At 35.0% G+C, this 20923-nt stretch overlaps 1 protein-coding gene across 5 annotated transcripts; it reads right to left on the minus strand.

Annotated features, from left to right (window-relative positions):
- Positions 1-4691: 4691 nt before the first annotated feature.
- On the minus strand, positions 4692-18620 carry NUDT12 (nudix hydrolase 12). Of its 5 annotated transcripts, none has more exons than XM_054488984.2 (7): positions 18509-18620; positions 15876-16087; positions 14715-15304; positions 11775-11942; positions 10583-10696; positions 8056-8255; positions 4692-6799 (listed from the first exon to the last, which is right to left on the minus strand). In XM_054488984.2, the coding sequence occupies exons 2-7, from the start codon at positions 16079-16081 to the stop codon at positions 6689-6691; spliced, it is 1389 nt and encodes a 462-aa protein (XP_054344959.1). In that variant the 5' UTR covers positions 16082-16087; positions 18509-18620; the 3' UTR covers positions 4692-6688. The 5 variants fall into 5 exon arrangements, with proteins under 5 accessions (XP_054344959.1, XP_054344961.1, XP_054344960.1 ...); XM_054488986.2 differs by having other exon boundaries at positions 15876-16083; positions 18509-18611; XM_054488985.2 differs by having other exon boundaries at positions 18298-18611.
- Between the last annotated feature and the right edge of the window lie 2303 nt (positions 18621-20923).

Consider the following 20923-nt stretch of genomic DNA (forward strand, 5'->3'; position numbering starts at 1 on the left):
AAGAAATGTTATTAAATTGTCTTCACATATAACATTCAAATAATATTCCCTTTGCTATTATCCTTTGCCAAGGAACTAATTTAGAATGGCAAGGATTAAAATAGAGAATATGGCATTCAACAAGGAAGAAAACAGCATGTATAATCAGCTCACCTGGGTAAAGCCTTCATCAATTGCTCAGTTCTGAAGGAGACATGGATAAAATGCAGTACGTATTTTTGAAAAGCAAGAAGCTGAAGATTTGAGTACCTTTTCTTGCTCTACTTTGGATTTATCTGGGTTCTCTAAATCCAAAATCTGATTAGCATATTTAATCTTATGCAGCATCAGGCATGATCACCCCTCTTTTAACGAGTCTATTATCTGTCCTAACCATTCCTAACAGTCTGTTTATATTCAAATATACTTTTAGTAAACAATGATGCATTGTGTGCTTTTGTGGCTTCAAAATTTTGATAGTGGTATTTATTAAACACACCTATGACGTTCACATGGTGCAGATGAAATAGAGGCAAGCCAAACAGAAACAAAAACTTAGATGATCTAGTTCAGCTTTTCACATGGGTTGGGCTAAATATTAGGTAATTCATTTACCTTTGTGTAGTAGATTGGGGCAGAAGCAGTATGGCATGTAGTATGGTAGGTAATAGACTTTGATTCAGAAGACTTAAGTTTCAGTCGGTTTCCATATCCCATATTTACCTTGGGAAACTGACTTGACTTCTCTTAGATTCAGTGCGCTCCATTTGTAAAACTGGGGTAAGTATAGTTCCTGATATATAAAAGTTTTTTAATCCCATGAGATATGTAAATGAAAATATAGTTTAGAAGTACAGTTTAGAATATTAAATAAATGAAAAATTATTTCTATTTATACTAGTAACATATGGAATTAGCCATAATTACTCAGGTGGTCCTTAATGAATGTTAATGCATAACAAAAATTTAGAAGGCTTGTCTATGGCTCTGCAAGAACATAAGTCATGGTATAATAAGAGGTTGAAGGAAAGGAAAATGATGAAAGTTGAAACGGAAGAGGTAAATTGCCATGCTAAGGAAATTAGACTTTTCCTTTGTCCAAGGACAGTGAGGGGCATTATTTTGAAGGGTTTTAAGTAAGGCAAAGACTAGATGAGATTGTTCCTTAGCAAGATCTCCTTGGCTGCAGTGTGAAGAATTGATTGGGAGTGAAATTGGAAAGTAGGGATACCAGTGTAGGAGGCTGATGCAGAAACCAGATGAATGATCTTAAGTAGGATGGTGGCAGAGGGAGAGACAGAAGATGGAGAGGGAAAGAGAGGGATATATCGAGATTCAATAAGTATTAAGAAATTAAAAAGACAGGATTTAAGAGATTGTTTGGCTGAGGAGTAGAGTGGGTAAGGGATAAAGCAGACAAAACAGTGCCCAAACTTCCATGTTAGGCAATATCATAATAATACAGGAATATAGAATCAGGAAGATGCTTGGGGAAAGATAATTTTAGACATGCAGTATTTGGGAGGCTCTGGGACATCCAAGCAGGTGTGTTGGACAGTTGGAGAGAGAAATGTGGGATCCAAAGAATGTCCTGCAGAAATGTGTAGACTAACAAGAGAAGATTCAACCTGAAAAATAAGCAAAATTTAGGAGACTAAAGAAGGAAACTGAGACTGGAAGTGCTTTTGTCAATGCAGAGTTATTAGGAAACGTCTTTAAGATAGCTCTGGTAAGAAAGGAAAGGATCTGGAGTAAAGTATTTGGGCTTAAGCTTTGGCTCTCCTATTAACACCATGACTTTGAGAAGTTACCCCATCTTAGCCAACTGTAAAATGGGGATACTACTACTAATATTCAACCTTCTATATACAAAGTCATGTGTAAAAATTACTAGTATTATGAGAATAAGCTAAACAGTTATGCTTCCTTAAAAGCTTGTAAATAGAGATCTCTAATTCTTAGAAATATATTGTAAACAGGTAAAAAAATAACTTTTATAATGTCCAGAAGTCTAAATTTGCAAAAATTACATTAGTACTGATGTTAGATATAATGAACAAGGAGAATGTATATACTATTTTCACTGTATAAAACAAAACTCTTTATATGATAAATTTACCATTATAATGAAAAATGTGTTTATTTTTCATGAGGATGTAAGAAGTGGCTGGGAACTAAAAAAAAAGATTGGTATGGCAAGCCTAGTAATTTGTAGAAAAACATGGTATTTTTTGGAAACAATTATTAGACATTTCTACAGCCATGAAAACGTTGAGGTCCACACAGATATATGCATATTTTCTCCTGTTACCCCAGAACACACAGAGTTCCAAGTGGCTTCCCACCTGCGGATACACTCCCATGGAAGCCCTCAGTATCATATAGAGGGGGGATGATGGTTGGGACCAACAAAGCACCTTAGGTTTGAATTTGCACACATCCTTGAGCATCTTTTCTTTGGAGTTCAAGTTCCAAATTCTCCAAACTGCTTGGTACTATTCAAATTTGTTCCATAAACACAAGTAAACCTAACGAAAAAGCAAAATAACTCTTAGCAGTAAAGCTGTTGGATAAATTGCATTCTAAATCATTTTCACCCCCATTGATAGAGATGACTTCAGCTCACTGCTACCTGAGAGTAGTAATAAATATTTATAAAGTACTCTACTGAGATGTTTAGAACATCACACTGCTCCAACAGACAATTTCAGGCTAGAGTGAAATGGGCAGGATAAAAAGTAAACAAAAATAAACTTCAGACTAGATCACTTGTCCACTTACTCTGTTCTAAAATAAGCAAGAGTACCATTTTCAATTTCTACTGCTGGGTGGAACTTCCACATTACTAAAAGTAAAACCTCCTCACAAGTGGTTAGAAGAATGTTCTTAATCCTCCGCAGGTGAGGCAAAGAGTTTGTCTGGTATAGTTCCCATGAGCCAGGAATGGAAAGCCAGGGCATTTTTTCATTCTTTATGCTGAGTTTGTCTGTCTCTTATCAGACTTCTAGTTAGAAAGAAAAATGTTTCCATTAGGAGAAAGTTTCCCCCCCGCCCCAACTTAAAATGTTTAAAATTTCACATCTGACCCACTATTCTGGAGAGTTATCACTATACCAGGAGTTGCAAAAAGGAGGAGTATTTGTTGTCTGGTACTATGGCTTTGACTGCTTACCAAGAAAAAAAAAAAAGTAGTAGTCTTGAAGAAATAAAGTTAAAAGTGTCACTTCCACCAATGAATACAACTATATATATGGATATCCTTCAGTAAAAATAGAATGAGTAATTTGCCTCTTAGCCCAATTAACATGCCCAAATATTCATCCTATAGTTGAAAATTCATTTTTTTTCTCAAACAAGAATTCAGGCTGCTGATTACCTGTTTTCCCTATGCCATCCTTATTATTTAAATGACCTTCCTTTTGACCATTTCTAGTTTTGGGCAAATAAATGGAATTATTTGAAAATCTATCATATATAATAAAATTCACTCCCTCTTTTCAGAAATTCTTTTGAATTCTATCCTGATTGTCCCGGAAGGATGGTAGGGTACAGTGTAGGAAAAAAAATATTTTTTAGTATTTAGTTTATGTTCACAAGTAATTCCTCTAATCAATGACTCATTTTGAAGATGCAGGTACTTGGCAACATTATTACCCCTGCCCCAAAATACAGCCTGCCTCTCATCTGCTCCTTGTGGGCTTAAAGCTCTCAAGCATCTGCCCCCACTTTATCAAGCACCCTCCCTGATCTGCACAGAATATCAAACTTCCCTGCATTTTCCAGCATCTTGGCAACTACTCTTGCTTTGCCTCAGGACCTAGATCTTATATATTTGAAGACAGAAACTCTTAATTTTGCACATTGGATTTATTTTGTCCTACATATCTTTTTTTCTAATAGAGAAAACAGCCCCTTTTAACCTCAACAAATACACAAATTTCACTCAATACCCACCACCCATATCTCTCTCTCTCTCTCTCTCTCTCTCTCTCTCTCTCTCCCTCTCCCTGCCTCCCTGCCTCCCTCTCTCCCTCCCCCTCCCTCCCTCTCTCAGAACCTAATAACTGGGTCTCAGCCCTAATAAAATTTGCACTGTGAAAATTTTGCTCTAAATAATTAATGGATTTGTTTTATAGAACATCTTCACCTAATATTTTGTTGTATCCACATTAGAAACACAGTTCCAGGACCAGCTATCTATTGTTGTTATGTGGGATTTAATTTATTTGGCTTATTAACAAACTTATTCTTCCTCCTTCCATCTCGGTCTCTCCCTTTGTTATTCTATTATTTTCTGTCTTCAGCCAAATCCCTAACTGGGTCTTTAAAAGAATTTCTCATTTTTCCAACTAAATATGTGGGCTTCTAACTGTTCATGTTCCATCAACATGTGAAAATATCAAAACCCAACAGTTAGCAGTATTAGACAAGTAATAAAAATAATACTAGATATATCGCTTTAAACCTGAAGAGCAAAAATTATTGACTTTATATATGTATGTATATACGTAAGTCTGTTTGTATTTGACCCCAAACTATATTTTAACATTCAATTCAAAGTTTTAAGTCTCCCAAACACAGACACTTTTAAAAAGGCTTTTGCATTTCTTGTACATATCAATTCGAAACAGGTTAACGACTGAAGTCGGGCTTTTCTCATTTTTCAAGACACTTGTGAAAACATGTTAAACACACACACACACAAAACAAAATAGATTTTAAAAATTTAATGTATTATTACATTCATTTCCAGTAGAATACATTCATGGCACTACCACGTCTACTATTCTTTTGAATTGGCCATTCCTTCTATTTACATAGCTTTTCACCTCTCAGAGGTTGGCAATTTAAGAGTTGTTATTAAAATAATAATTTACTTAGATGCTGATTTTTCCCCAAGTAAGGATTAAATATCCAAAACAAAATGTGTAACTACACTTGTTGATACTTTATATTCTACTTTCCTATTTTAACATTATGAAAACCTGGAATTTTACAATGTATTCTTAGAATCTGTAAGTATTAAAAGAACATTTGGAGTAAAACTGAATTTCAAGACGCTCTATTTCATAATAATCAAGGTACATTATTTTCCATATACTTATGTAGCTCGAATTTTATTATGTATCTAAATGTCCCGTGTCAGTTTTAATTTGGTTTAAATTCTTGATACCAATAAGCCTTCATCAATTCCTAAGAAAATCACTGCTCATTAGTAAAATAAAGTTTTATCTGACAGTTATCTTTAAGTTAAATAAATGTTAAGTATCTAAAATTTTAATTAACAATATTTGGTAAATTAAATTCGTAATCATTCCTTCTTTTAATTTTGTCTATATATATTTTTAGTAATAGCTTCTAGTTCCTTTTACAGGGAGAATCGTCCTCTGCATTATATAGTACAGACCGTTGTAATTAATTAGTTATGTAACTTTCACTAATTAGGTAAATTCACCTTTCACAATTTCTTTTTCCTTATGTATAAAATAAGGAAAGCTAATTTCATATATTATCCTTAAGGTCTCTTCTAGCTCTAGCATACATTAGCAAAGATCCAAATTATACAAATTTTGATATTCATAAACTATAATAGCTATTAAATCAATTTCAAAATAGCCTTTCAAAATGTGACTTTCTATGTTGCAAAACTGTGAACTACTATGTTTTGCTTTCTCTAGAATCTTACTGATTCGGCTCTAAAATATACTTATTTTGTCAAGGCTTCTTAGAATGTGTTGAAATAAGGTCAAAGCCAAGATATACTTGAGCATAATAAACAGTATTGGTAATGATTACACAATTTTTTGCTAACACAGATACATCACTCATCACAAAATGAAATAAAGCCAATGTTTTAAATTAAATATGTAAATCTGCCTGGGACTTATTTAATATCCGACCTTTGAGGAGAATTCCTTTCAAGTTTAATTTCAGTGCAAACAGAGAATCTTGATTTGTCTTAATAACAGCTTTAGGTATATGTAACATATAAGTAGATGTGTTAATTAATTTTAGTTCTAAAAGAGAGGTCCCAGGTATAATAGTATGCTTTTCTCCTTCCATGAGGGTGTGGTATTGAGATCACTATTAGAGTTAATTATTAAATTAGAAAATTCTTAACACTGGTCAAATTAGACGAGTGGCAACACTATAACACCTCCACTGCTAGAACAATGCTACCCCCAGGAAAGAGCAAGTGGGACTACAATGGGGAGATGAGCAAAAACCAGATACTGACAACTTAAAGGTAACAAAAGGACTAAAAAATCAATGCAAGCTAACTCCAGCTAATACAAGCTAAAAATTCATTAAAATTACTTTGTTTCATTTCTCAAATCAGGAACTTCGTCATCAGTTTAATGCTTACAAGAGGCACTGAAATTTATGCACATTTCTAGAACATCTTTCCAACATGATGCCTCTTATTAGAAAAATGGTTTTGTGAGATAAAACTGTGAAGGACAACCAAGAAAGAAAAAGTTCAGAGAAGGCTGACCCAGATTTAACATAATCTGAGGCAATATTGTAAAAATGTGTAAAAATATGAATTTGTGATTAAGACAGAAGAACATTTTGAAAATATTTCGAAAACCCAACATGATATTTTGTGTTGTGACACTCTCAAGAGTACTGAATACTCTTTAATATCACTTGAGGAATGAGCATTATTAGAAATTATTAAATAATTCTCTAAGCTTAGTTCTTAGATTTAGAGATTGGGATTTATTCTAATCCAGTGTTTGATTAATTGATGTGCAATAGCTCGGCTTGGTGGCACAAAGAATGCCTGCTGCTTCCCTTTGGTCAGAACATCCAGGACCTAAAACACACCATAATAGAATGCATTAGGATTTCAAAGCTGTCATATTTAAATACTATTCCCATGATTACATAATTCAGTTAAAATGTGATGAGTTTTACAGTGAATAACAACAGTAGAAAGTGACAACATCCATATTTACACGCAAAGTTTTTTTTTTTTTTTTTTTTTTTTTTTGGAAACAAGGTCTTGCACTCTGCCACCCAGACTGGAGTTGCAGTGATGAGATCATGGCTCACTGCAGCTTTGACTTCCTGGGCTCAGGCGATCCTCCTGCCTCAGCCTTCCAAGTAGCTGGTACCATAGGTGCACCCGGCTAACTTTTTAAAAATTATCTGTAGAGACAGGGTCTCCCTATGTTGCCCAGGCTAGTCTCAAACTCCTGGGCTCAATCAAGCCTCCTGCCTTGGCCTTCCAAAGTTCTGGGTTTACAGGTATAAGCCACCACGCCCAGCCTCAACATGCAAAATTTAGGACAGCATTTTTAATTGCTTCACTGAGTAAGTGATTCAATTTTTAAAATGTTCCAGAAAGATACATTCCCTTATGAAAATGACATCATGAAAAAGCAAAATGTACATTCCATACTTAATTTCTAAGCAAAGCCAACTTTTGAAACAGATTCTTTTTTATAAAATTCATAAGCAATAATCTAATTTCCATCTTTTAGGATTACGCATAGAATAAAATTAATTTTATGCAGGCAAAGTCAGAAAGAATTTCAGGTCAGATGATTAATTTATCTTTCAATATATTATTTAGGAATGGTGTTTTAAAAAGTTATTTTAAGTGTATGTTTATTATACAGTTATGTCATTCTTGTCCTTAAGCACATTTTAAAATGAATAAAAACTTTCTGAAAATTTTAAGCACTTACTGATGTTTTTTGAGAGCTACTTGTTTTAATGTTATAAGCTAAACTATAAAATGTCTAAGAATATTCCTGTTTCTCATCTATGAATTAATGTTTATCTAAACCCACTGATAGGTATTATTGATGTGAAGGAATGGAATCTGAAATTCAAAATGGTACAGAATCATCTCTACTAGAAAAATCTCACAGAATAAGTTAATATAGATCACATTAGTGAAACATACTCCTTCTGTATGGAATTACTAATTACCATGTAATCCATGCATAATGAGAGGGCCAAAGGCATCATTCAACTTGCTGAAAATATGCATCCTTGCTCTGTGCCCAAACCAATATAGTCAGGGAACAATCAATAGAAGAAGGAAATTAAATTGAACTTTACCTGTTCTCTAGTGAACCAGCGGGCATCCTCTATTTCATTCTTGTCAACTTTAATTTCTGTAGACACTGCCAGAGCTAAGCAACCAATCATTAAGGAGGAAGGCATTGGCCATGGTTGACAAGCAACATACTGAACATGGCCAACTTTGACTCCACTTTCCTCTTCTACTTCTCTCCTAACAGCATCTTCTATTGTTTCTCCTAATGAAATGGAGCAAAAGAACAAGTTGCTGATGAACATGCCCTGGACACTTTGTGTCCTGAATGGTTCAAACATCTGGAAATCACTTTGGACAGAAACCCAATTCAAATAATCAGAAAGCAGAAACCTAAAACTAGACTGTAATTGAAGAAAACATAATTTTTTTAAAGTACATGACCACATATAGAATACCAAAATGCCAACAATAAACTTTTCGTTTTTTTAAGGTAGAAATTCGTCAGTTACATTCTAAAAATGATACCATCTAAAAATATCCAATACTTAATATTGGTTAAACACTATGCAAACACTTTATATCTTATCTCGTGTATATATTGTCCACGAAATAGTTATAAATTACATGATTTTTACAAATAGCTCTTTCACGCTAAAATTCTAAAACTCTTTTTTTTATTATGTTGTCAAACAATTATTGCAGGTAACTCTTTTCAGGTCATTAAAAGATTACAAACTACGTAAGATGAAACTTAATACTTTTTCTAAGGAATTGTTTTCCTCTAGATAACTGCTGACTCTGCTATGATAAGTGATGCCTATAAATGTACTTTATATTTCTAATTTGTTGGAATTAAGAAGTAGAATGGGGAAATTGTTTCTAAGTAAATCATTTCTAAGTAAAATCTGGAAGTTTGAAACATTTTGCTAAATATTGCTGTATTTAGCAAAATATATTTTAAATATAGCTTTCTATTTCAAATAGATTGATAAATTTCCTACACGAAAATTAACAACTTATAATAATCAAAAGAACACACATAGTAAAAATATAATTATAGACTAGCGTAAGGTATTTGCAAAACCATAACTAACAAAAGCTTAGCATATGCTACATATTTAAGAATTCTTAAAATGAAAAAAAGTATAAACAATGAAAACAAAACTAGGTAAAAGATAAACATCTAAAATTCAGAGAAAAGAAAACTGAATGCCTAATACACATTTAAAAAAAGATGTTCCATCGGCAAGAAAATGAAAATGAAAACGAGATACGATTTCATTCACCCCTCAGAATGACAAATTTAAAAGTCTGAAAATCCTAACTTGGTGAAGATGTGGAATAATGGAACATTTCATGTTCTGCTGGAGGAAGTGTAAATTGGCAGAAACACTTCAGAGACAACTTGGCAACATACAGAAAAGGTTAAGATGCTCATATCACATGAGCTGGTGGTGCCACTCTATGTATATAACCTAGATAACTCTTGCAAATGTGCACAAGGAGAAGTATAAAAATATTAATTGCAGTGCTGTTTGTAATAAGAACTTTAAAATAAACTAAATGTCCAATCAGCAGAATGGATAAATAGTGGAATATTCATGAATGGATTACTACCCAGCAGTTAAGACAATGACCTAGAACTACTAAAGACAGCATAGTGATTTGGAGCAAGAACTCAGAAGCCAACATGCCCAGGCTTAAATCCCTTCCCTATCACTTATTAGCTGTTTGATCTTGAGCAAATTATTTAGTCTCTATGCCTTAGTGCCCCTATCTGCAAAATCACTGTAATAGTGTATTTTATAAGGTTGTATGAAGATCATACAAAAAATATATATAAAGCACAGCCTGACACTGTTTTATATGTATGATATGATCCTCCTCCAAAACACAGCCTGATACTATATGTTTACTATTATTATCTAGCAATGCAAACATTGGAAATTGAAACTGAGATAAAACATTTATTAATTAGATATATTCATTCACTCCACAAACATTTACTGACTTTCTACTACATGTGCTATATAGGCATGTGCTATGAGGGTTTCAGATACAGCAGTGGATAAAATAAAGTCCCTGTGCTTATGAAACTTATATTCTTGAAACAGCAGATAATAAATTAGTAAGTACATACATACATACATACTGTATTAGGTGATGATGAGTGCCATAGGGAAAAATCAGGCAGGATGATAGGGATTGTGAATGCAGGGTATGGGGGCTAACTAATGTATCCGGGGCAATCAAGTAAGGCCTCTTCGAAAAGGTGACAGTTGAGTCTAGTACAGAAGGAAATGAGGTGGAACCTAGATACCTGGGTCAAGAGCAACATATCAAAGAGCAAATACTGAATTTTTAACAAAGCAGACCAAATTACCAGGAAAAGTAATTTATATAATTCTCATATAAAACATGAGAATTACACGTTTAAACTATATTATTAAAATTGTATCGTGTTTAAAATACCTTAAAATAACCCAGTTTTATAACCCGATAATTTATCAGAGATTATTTCTCAAATGTTACCTAAACTTTGTATTTTGAAATTATAAGTTAAATATAAATTATTAAGAAATGGCTTACCAGGCTCAATAAATCCAGCAAGGCAAGTAAACATGCCTGGGGGAAATCTTTTCTGCCTGCCTAAAAGACATTTGGTCCCATCTGGATGAATAACTTGCATGATTACTACTGGATCTGTTGAAAAAAAAAATCAGATACATGAATGGCAGGAAAAACAAATTTAGATTCATTGTACAAACACTGTCTGATAGGAAAATATAAACGTATATCTCCTATAGGGATAGAACTTTTGTCTGGTTGTAAGAGATTGCTTCTTTCTGCCCTAATGTAGCTGATAATAGAATATCTCAGGGAAATTGTACAGAATAGTGTCAGTAAGCTAGAGGAAGACCATTTTTGTCCATCTTCCCCCAATCTTAACAGTAACATTTATTCTGTACTTATGGATGTTAGGTATATTATTACTTTTTAATGAGAAAAAAATTTGAGTACATAATATATGGAAATAAGGAAAATTCAAATTTTACCACAGTAAATAGTTAATTTCCCTCTCCCATCCTAACCCTTAACAAAATGTTTTTAAAAGCTAATGTGTTTCTATTATTAGATTTAAGTCATTAAATAAAATTTCAATAACAATTCATCTCTCTAGAAGTTACTAATTCAGCAAATTCTTCTCACTATATCATGACTAAGAACTAGGAATTAAATGTAAAAGGCTCTTGAGCAACAAAAACAGATGTCACTAAGCCATGTATTTTTCTCCCCAGAGGCCTCCTCAGGTGTTGCTGAGCCTATCCTTTTTTCACACAGTTTTAAAGGTCTGGGTTATCAGATTTCCAAACCTACAGCAGACTCAAGGCAGAAATTAGAAGAGAGAATACAGGCAGACATCAACAGTAATGAAAAGCTAGGGCCAGGCTGTACTGCTTTGGTAATGCCTCAAACAGGCAATAAATTGTTGGGGCTTTTCCTCCGCTAAGTAAAGCCAAATTGGTTGGCTTTTGAAATCATGTATTATAACATATCAAATTCATAGTGAGTAACCCAAAGTTAAGAAATGGCTATTGGTGTACCATGCTTTTTACTTAAAAATCATGAAGGTATGTAACACTTTAACACTTACATTCTTAATGGTTAGACATGTTTTCCATAAAAAGGAAAACTCTTAAGCTCCTCACAAATTTTCTCTTTCCACAATATCCTTATTCACCAAGATCCAGGTGGCTGAGATATAAAATAAAGGGCTTACCGACTCTTGGGTATGAGGTATTATGAACGCCATTGAGACTAGGACAGTCTTCTTTTAAACAGACTCTCTTATAGCCACCTTCTTCAATTTTAGTTGCATTTCCACAGGTTGGGCAAAACTTGTATCGACTGTGCCAGGCAAGAACAGATCTTGCTTGAGCTACAACACCTTCAAAAAAAAAAAGCAAAGCACAAAAATTTTAATTCTGTAAGAAATTAAAATCAATATATAAGTAAAATGTTCTCAAGCTACAATAAGAATAGCTGTGTGATCAGGGGTTTTAGTATTTCTATTTTTATAATGTGTATTTTTCTTTTAAAGTAAAAGATTTAATTTTCTGGATTACAAAAATTAGATTTTTTAGTTTGAATAAAATATAACTTTCATATAAGACAGACGTACTAACATCTATCTTACATCCTATATTAGATCAGGCTTTTACTGTAGGTGATTTTAAAATTTGGGGTATTCATGATTCTAGTGTACAGTAAGTTTACAAACAGTGATTTTACAATAGTGATTTTAATAAAAATATACCACAAAGTCAGTTCTTAAGTGAGATTTGTACTCTAAAGGAAATATTACTAGGAAACTGTAGGAGGCTATCACCACTCTCTTGGTGACTATGCCATTGATGGTCCATGCCATGTGGAACACAACCTGTTTTCAACTGGAGACTGCATGTACACAGTATAAAACACACTGTACTACATTCATGGTTAACTTTGTTTACCAAAAAATGCCTAATGGGATAAATCTTAAAATATATACACTTTAGCTATAGGTTTTACTTTGGTAGTTCAAAAAAAATTAATATGACCTAGACAGAAATATTACAGTTGAGGCAATAAGACTAGAAATGCTGTATTTTAAATGCTTGACAAAGTTACCCTCCCCAAAATACATTATTTGTTCTACAGATTTTTGAAATGAACAAAATAATAATAAAAATTCTAACATCATTTAAACTGGGAAAAATAAATAAAACAGTTGCAATGAATAGACAACATTACATTTTTGCCTGCTACATAACCTTATAATATGTAACTTACACTAGGGTATTTACATAATTTCAGAATCATCACAATAAGAAAAGCTAACATTTACTGAGTACTTACAATGTGCCAAGCATCATGCAAGGAATTTTATATAGATTATTTAATGTTTAGAGCAACCCTAAAGAAGATAGGTACTATTATTATCATTTTCTGTAAGAGTAAACTGAGTCACAGAAAAGTTAAGTAACTGTGTAAACTTATAGAGCAAGTGAGTTAAAAGGCCTCAGTTTTCCTACATGGGAAAAAAGCAAGCAACTAGCTCATTTATCAGATCTTTTTGATCTTAAAAATGATATATACATGTCTAAAGAAAATAAATTTTCTTAAAAAAGTTTGATGATTTCTCCACAGGTGTGGAGAATAAAACATATCACACCAGACTTTGAGGAGGAGATATTTAAGCAGTCTCTGGAAGGACCTCTATCACCTTAAGGGAAGGTGGTCACTGACAAGTGACCTATTCCTAACTTCCCAGTAACTCATCAATCTACCATCATCTGGTTTCTGTTCCTTTCACTCCACTGACGTTTCTCTTGTCAAGTTCATCAACAGCTTCATATTACCAAAGACAAAGATTCTTTAAAAAACAAAACAAAACAAAAAACAGACTTTGCCTTCATCTTACTCAAGTTCATAACAGCATTCAATACATTTGACCACTCCCTCCTGGAAATACTCTGCTGTCTTGGTTTCCCTGAGGCCTCTTGGTCTCTTCCTACCTCATGTCCACACTGTTTCCAACTCCTTTGATGGCTCTCCTGCTTGCAGCTTACCTTTAAATTTAGGGGGATTCAGGTCTTATTCTGAGTTTTTCTTGCTTCCTCTCAACTCTCCAAGTAATCTCAGTAGTTTTTTGGGATTTAAGTATCTTTGTGTTGATGACTGCCATATGGGTATTTCCAGTTCAGACATCTGATTGTAATGTCCATTTCTAAAACTTAGTATGCCCAAAAGTAAACTCTTGATTTTTTTAATCCAAGTCTGTCCTGCTTTCCTTGCTCTACCCATCATCCTATATTATTGAGAAATGGTATCACTGTATACCAAATTATTAAAGTCTCTAGCCTAGCAGTCATTCTTAATCTTTTCCTTCATTATTATATATCCCATATCCAATTCATAGCAAAGACCATTGATTTTCTCTCCAAAATTTATCTTGCATATACCCTCTTTCCTCCATTTCTACTATCAGTACCTTAATTCATGCCATATTACCACCATCTCTTACTTATAAGGGTCTCAACTTACAGATCAAGCCCTATCCATTCTACCTTGAGAATATCTCAAATTCTCCCTTTGTCTCCATCTCCACTGCCTCCATTCTAACTCAAGCCATTGCAATCTCTTACTTGGGCAATTGTAATACTCAATTCCCTCTTAACAAGACTCCCAACTTTCACACCTACTTACTTACATGTGTACAATTTATGTTCTATGATGCAGCCAGTGTGCAGTGTTTTTTTTAAAAAAAATATTTTAAACACAGGTTAGGTTACATTTAAATGGCTTTCGAATCAAACCCCAATTTCTTACCATGCCATAAAAAGCCCCATCAACAGAATACAAAACAAATCAAAACAGTCAAGGTCTTTGCCATCACGTTCTGTGTGTAGCAGGAACTCAAGAATTATTCAATGAAGAATCAAATGAGATCATCATGCACCAGGGTTAATTCTCAGGAAATCAGTCTGGGCTGATTAGAACTACTAACTGCCCAGGAGAGTAGTCCCCTGGGTGAGAACTTTAGGAGGTTTCTGATGAAGACAGTCTAATTTCACTGCTTAATGGAAAAAGGGTGCACCTGGAAAGTGCAAATACATACAACTCCAACTCAATTCTAAAAAGCAGATTTTACCAATGAAAAGCAGCATTCATTTCTTACCAGCTTCTTTTTCTTTCAATTGCAGAAGGGCTGGCATAGGAGGATGAAGAAAGTAACAATTTTCATGTCTTTGCTTGAATTCTTCAGCAGCAATAGGATCTATACCTAGAGCAAACCAGGCAACCAATCCATCTTCCTCCTCTCTTGGGACTTCACCAGCATAATTAAATAGCTTGTCTTTTATTTCAAGTTCTACTCCAAGAAAAATCAAGGTGATCTTCTCAGGCTGGGCCAAATAATCCTTTATATCTGTGTAGTTCAGCTGACAAAGCCTAACTTCTGGTTGTTGGAAACTTTCTTTATTGCCACCTAGAGTAACCAAGGGATTTAAATTTGAGAAAAGAATAAAAACTGTGGCTGGATGGCTTTCTTTAGCTAGTAGCCAGTCAGAATTATTTCTCTTTTCACTTTTCCGGTCCAGTAGTGTTTTGCTAAAATAATTTTCACATTCTTCCACTTCATTCGTTAGGAACCAAGGCTTCTTCCCACCTTTAGCAGTAGCTAGTAAATTAGCTATATGCTTATAACCCCAAAATACAGCAATATCCAGTGCAGTCTGCCTTGATTTATTGACAATTGATCTGTCACACCTATAGATGGAAGAAAAAATTGGGGAGACGAAGTAAAATAGGAAGTAAACACTTTCTCCTGTATTTATTTCAATAAAATATTTCCAGATGCACATTAAAGTCCTTCTTTTTAATGATTACATAGATTTTTTTTCTTTTGTTACATAGTTTACTATTGGGAAGGTTAAAAGAACAATCATAAATGACAAAAAGAGACAGTGGATGCTTAACACTTTCTGGATAATTACTCACAAAATAAAACAGTATTAAGCTTTATGCACTATAAACAGATACCAAAATTCTACAAGAAGTCCTTGGTAGTCATAGTGAGATCTGCATTTTCTGTTTGGGAGAAAAATTTATAATTAGACTCCTCATAAATTTGCTTTGCTATAAATAAATAATTTCTCAATGAAAAAGGTTACAAAGTTTTAAGTTAGAAAAATTGTGCTACATTTTTACATAAATTAGCCAATGAGTGATTTAGTAGTTCAACAATATAAATATGGAAACAAGCAAAATTTTAAAGTAAATATGTAACAAAGAAATTAAACCACAAACCCTTTCAGGTGGTACAGCCTAAAATGTTTACCCTTTCTCAAGCAGAAATTGGACAATCTCTGGGTGCCCATTCCTTGCCGCATACATTAAAGCAGTCCAGCCATTTTCAGAAGTTTCATTGAGAAGAGATGGAGAATGACTGAGTATTCCTGTTAACTTGGCAATATCTCCTTCAGCAGCTGAACAGTGAAACTGAGTAACTATTTCTTGCTTCGGAGTTCTTTTTACAGACGACATTTCTTCCTTAAAGAAGGAAAATAGGGGGAAAAAGCTTATTTGCAACTGCTTTTTTATCAATGATATTGTTAGAATAATAGCAATGGTTTCTAAGGCAATATGCTATTCAAAAGGCAATCCTTAAACAGCATACATTTCAATTTCAAAATGTTATCAGTTTAGAATTATAAAATACAATGCAATTTATATGCCCACGGAGTTACACAAAATAATGAATAAAGAGCTCCGACAGTACAGAAGAGGGGGCCATATCCTTGGGAGGGGGAACCAGGTAACATATTACATAAGGAGGAGGTATTTAGGGTAGACCAGAGGGGACTTCACGATGGGGTGGGGACATGAGGGGGAGAGCATTAAAACAGATGGAAGTAAAGGCCAGAGACTTTCTAAGTTTCACAGGAAAACAGTTTATTGTTTGACCTTGCACAATTAATTCTGTAATCCATCTAGGATCTATTTTTGTTCATGGCATGAGGTAGGGGTCAAGATACTTTTTTACCCAATGCATAATCCATATTACTCCGCATTATTCTTGAAATTACCATCTTTGTCCTACTACACCGAGACAAATATTGTCACAAATCAGATGACCATATATTTTTGGTTCTATTATTGGACAGTTCTTTTGGTCACTTTGTTGTCTTTGAATCAGAGCAGCTTTTAAAACTCATTCACTTTATCTGCTTTGTCACCTTTTTGTTTCAGTGGGGTAAAAAACCTCGAAATAATTGTCCCATACCTCTTAAAGATTGCCTAATCATGGACTGCAGATGACAGAGCACAAACTGAGCTTTTTTGTCTTTTTCGGCGGCGGGGGATGGTGAAAATGGTTCATGATTCAACTGTCTGTGAACTACTCAAAGTATTTTTTTAAGGTGTAATTCTTCCTTCTATGGAATGCTATTAAGAAAAGATTTGGGATTCTAACAACATTTCTATCATTCTAAGCAATAAGATTTTTACGCTAAAAAGACAGGTTATAGCCCATAGTTTTTGATAGCTGCTGTCTCCTGGGTTCTGAAAGGGCGATCTGGCTGAGGAATTGCATAGCAGGAATAGTATGATCAAAACTTAGGGAAAACAAGGAGTAAAGATTGTCTTATTTTGGAGCTGTTCAGCTTTCCTATTTGTGTCTTTCTGCTACTTATAAATAGGTTAAAACTGCTCACAGTCATGGAAACACTTGGATGAAACCTAACAGTGGAAATCTGTTTAGAAATTAAATTACCAGAAGTAATATCTACATGAGAGAATAATTTTTGATTTATTCTAGAATTTACTTCGCTATTTCTTTCATATTGAAATTTCTAAATACGTTAAAAATACTATGCATAACAAAAGCTATACCTTTTCAGGACTTTATTTTGAAGCACTGCTGTACAGCTCCTGTACTGATCTCCCTTCCAAATTGTCTTTCTCTTAAGTTTATTTTCCAAAAACCCATATTATAGTTTTTTCAGCTAGGTTTAGTTTGAATAATATTTCACTGTCTCATGTTCTGGGGTCACCGTCACTCCCTCACACTCTCACAGGCCGCGCCAGGTGACTGAAAAATTGTCCTTCAAAAATACAGCGTCATTCACTACCTCCAGGGCAATGCTTATGCATATGCTATTCTGTGGAGATAGGAAGTGGAAAGTGTAGACTTTTCCCTCTAGCTTTCTCAGCAGAAAAGCCATCTAGAGATAGTACCATTATTCATTCCAGAGAAGCACATAAAGTCTAACACCCAATTCTACTGTTTGATTTACTTTTTCAATTCTCATTGACAGGTTATAGAAGGTAAGGATTAGAAGGCAGAATAAAGTGCTGCCCTTGTTTTCCAAGAAGCTCAAGGACTATTCCGAGAAATCATTTAAAAGAATATTAGATTTAAAGGGATATAAATTTTTAACACACCAACATCCACTTTTACTGACATGTAACCCGGGGCCCATGACTTCCGCATGCTCACACAGACCGAATGGGACAGGACAGGATCTTAAATATCGCTCTGTCACTGAAGTCACTGACCATCAATTAACGAATTTCATCCACTCCCTGGGAACTCAAGACCAATTAAGTGCCACCCTTGCACGGTCTCTGAAAATGGTAAAATGCCTTGAGATATTTTACTTTCTTGCCACTACTGTGAGATTCCTTCTTTCGAGGTAAAATCACACCCTAAGTAGTGCTTCCTTTTCCCCATCTCAGCTTGGGCAGGAAACTCTACCAACCTCAGGACGGCCTGCTCCTCCGCCCTGTCCCGGGAGCCCCTGCAAATGCGTCCGTGGCTCCCGCGCCTGCGCCCATCAAACCACTACGAGTCTGCGCCACACAACTCAGCAGGGCCACGCAGGACAGCGCGCGAACCAAAGAGCCCAGGGAACTGGTCACCGCACCCAGAGGAGACAGTGAAACGACTAACTCCCCACTCCTTCTACTAACCCAAAGGTGACCACAGTAGAGGCAATCAGGATGCAGTCGAAAGACTGGGATATCCCCCTCGCTTTTCCTGGAGCCGGATGCAGCCTTCCCGACTTCCTGTGGAGATCCGGGGGCGGGAGGGGGGCCTTCCCGCGGCTTTATGGGAGATGTAGTTTGAAGCCCACAGGTTGTGCGTAACGGGAGAAGGGGCGGAGATTGGGGGTGGACGTATTTGGGAGCCTGCGCGGGAGAGATCGCGGTCTAAAGGATTGGTGCTGAATGAAAGGCTGAAAATCCTTCTCTTGAGACTGTGATGTGTAGGTAGAACGTGGTGCAGGCGATCGGAAAACTGTAGGCCTGAGGAAACGATTTTAAATTTTCCAGCGTCTCGCACCCAACTCCCAGCCCTCTCTCCAATACAGTCCAACGCCATTGAGCGCTCAAAGCATTCTTTCCTTTTAAATAATCCTGGAATATTGACTAGACCAAGTCACTCTTAAACGAGATATTCGGCCTCTGTAACAGCTTAATCATTCACCGCATGGGAAAACTGGTATCATATACTGACGCCTAACTTATTCAGTAGTCTTTTAAAAAGTATGTATCAAGCTCCCACAACACCTCCTTGGGTTGTGAGGTGTAAATAGGATAATGTATCCAAAGCTCTTAGGATGTTGTGAAGTGCAGAGCGGGCACCCACAACAAAATTATTGTCGTTATTTTTTATTTCAGTTCCTGTGCTTTTATGCTCCAAAACCTGCAGAAGTTATGAGTCCGAGGTTACAAAACTAGGTGTTGGCGGTCTTCTAACTTCCAGACCGGGGCTTTTTCCTTTACTAAACTCTCTCCCTGGTAATCAGCAACAGCTACAGGGGTCTCTTACAATTGATCATTGTTTCCCACCCAGATTTTATTCTTGGAAGCTCCTCTTCACCGTGAAGCTGTATGCACCAGTTGACATTGATCATGACGGCTTCTTCTAACGCCCTGTGCTGCTTTTTTTTTTTTTTTTTTTTGAGACGGGGTCTCACTCTGTCACCCAGGCTGGAGTGCAGTAGTGCGATCTTGGCTCACTGCAACCTCCGCCTCCCGGGGGTTCAAGTGATTGTCCTGTCTCAGTCTCCCTAGTAGCTGGGATTACAGGCGTGTGCCACCAGGCCCAGCTAATTTTTGTATTTTTAGTAGAGACGGGTTTTTGCCATGTTGGCCAGGCTGGTCTGGAACTCCTGACCTCAAGTGATCCATCCGCCTTGGCCTCCCAAAGTGCTGGGATTACAGGTGCAAGCCACTGCACCCGGCCGCCCTATGCTTCCTTATGTGACTAGTTGTCTTCAGCCTTTAATGATTTCAGTGACCAGACAGGTGGTCAGAAAGGATTAGTTACTTCACTTGGAGTACCCAATATTTGCATTCAAACATATGTTAGATTAGTATAGTGAAACCTCGTGTATTAATGATCCAGAGTCAACAAGTATTAATAGATAGTTCTGCCAGTTCTTAGGATTGTTTTGAAGTAAATTCCAGACCCTATATTGTTTTGATGACAAATATTTAAGAATAAACTTTTTGGAAATATGAATTATATCTAAAATATAAGGGCTTTGAAAAACAACACAACTTCAGTATCGCTAGTATTACAAATTTAACAATAATTCTGTAATAACATAAAAGAAACATTCAATATCAAATTTACTCACTTGCCTCAGAAATTTTATGTTTTTCAGTTGATTCATCTGAACAAAGTCTCCACATCACATTTGATTTTTAAAAATCTATGGATTCATTTCTCTTCCCCTTTTTTTCTGGCAGTTTATTTGCTAAAGAGTAATGATCATTTGTTCCGTAGAATTTTCCACATTCTGAATTTTGCAGATTTTATTCTTGTGGTGTCCTTTCCCCCTGTATTTCTTGCAAACTGGTAGTTAACTTTATAGAATTACTCAAGATTAAAGTTTGATTTTTTTTCACAAAAGACTTTATAGGTGTTATAGTTTACTTTGTATTGAATTACTTCAAGAGGCTTACAATTTCTGGTTGTCTCTCTTTTTTTAATGTTATACTTGATCATTGGGTTCAGATGTCAACCTAGTAACATGTATGATAAATAATATTATAAATATTATAAAAATATGGCAAATATGTTTATGATAAATATATGATATTGATATATAATTATGATAAATATAATTATATTATTTAAATATTAAATTTATGATAAATATATTCATTATAGATATAAATTTTTCCATCAACTTTTCAGCAAATAGTTTTAGCAGCCATTCATGATTATTGCCTACATCCATCATTTTATTATGAGTTGCAAATAGTGATATTCTAATTTGATGTTCACTCTACATTTACTAACAAATTCTTTTATAATAAAGCACTTCATCTAATTAAATATCTATACAGTTTATATGGAAAGATAGGATAAAT

This window comes from Pongo pygmaeus, chromosome 4 (assembly GCF_028885625.2).
Source record: "Pongo pygmaeus isolate AG05252 chromosome 4, NHGRI_mPonPyg2-v2.0_pri, whole genome shotgun sequence".
In the NCBI taxonomy this organism is placed as follows: Eukaryota; Metazoa; Chordata; class Mammalia; order Primates; family Hominidae; genus Pongo; species Pongo pygmaeus.

What these genes read in the sequence shown, in the direction of transcription:
- NUDT12 (XM_054488984.2), bottom strand. Translation starts at nt 16,081, where the DNA reads ATGTCGTCTGTAAAAAGAACTCCGAAGCAAGAAATAGTTACTCAGTTT. An exon ending in ATTGAAAGAAAAAGAAGCTG is followed by an intron (nt 11,943 to 14,714) that starts GTAAGAAATGAA and finishes TTTTTTTTGAAG; the next exon opens with GTGTTGTAGCTCAAGCAAGA. An exon ending in TACCTCATACCCAAGAGTCG is followed by an intron (nt 10,697 to 11,774) that starts GTAAGCCCTTTA and finishes TTTTTTCAACAG; the next exon opens with ATCCAGTAGTAATCATGCAA.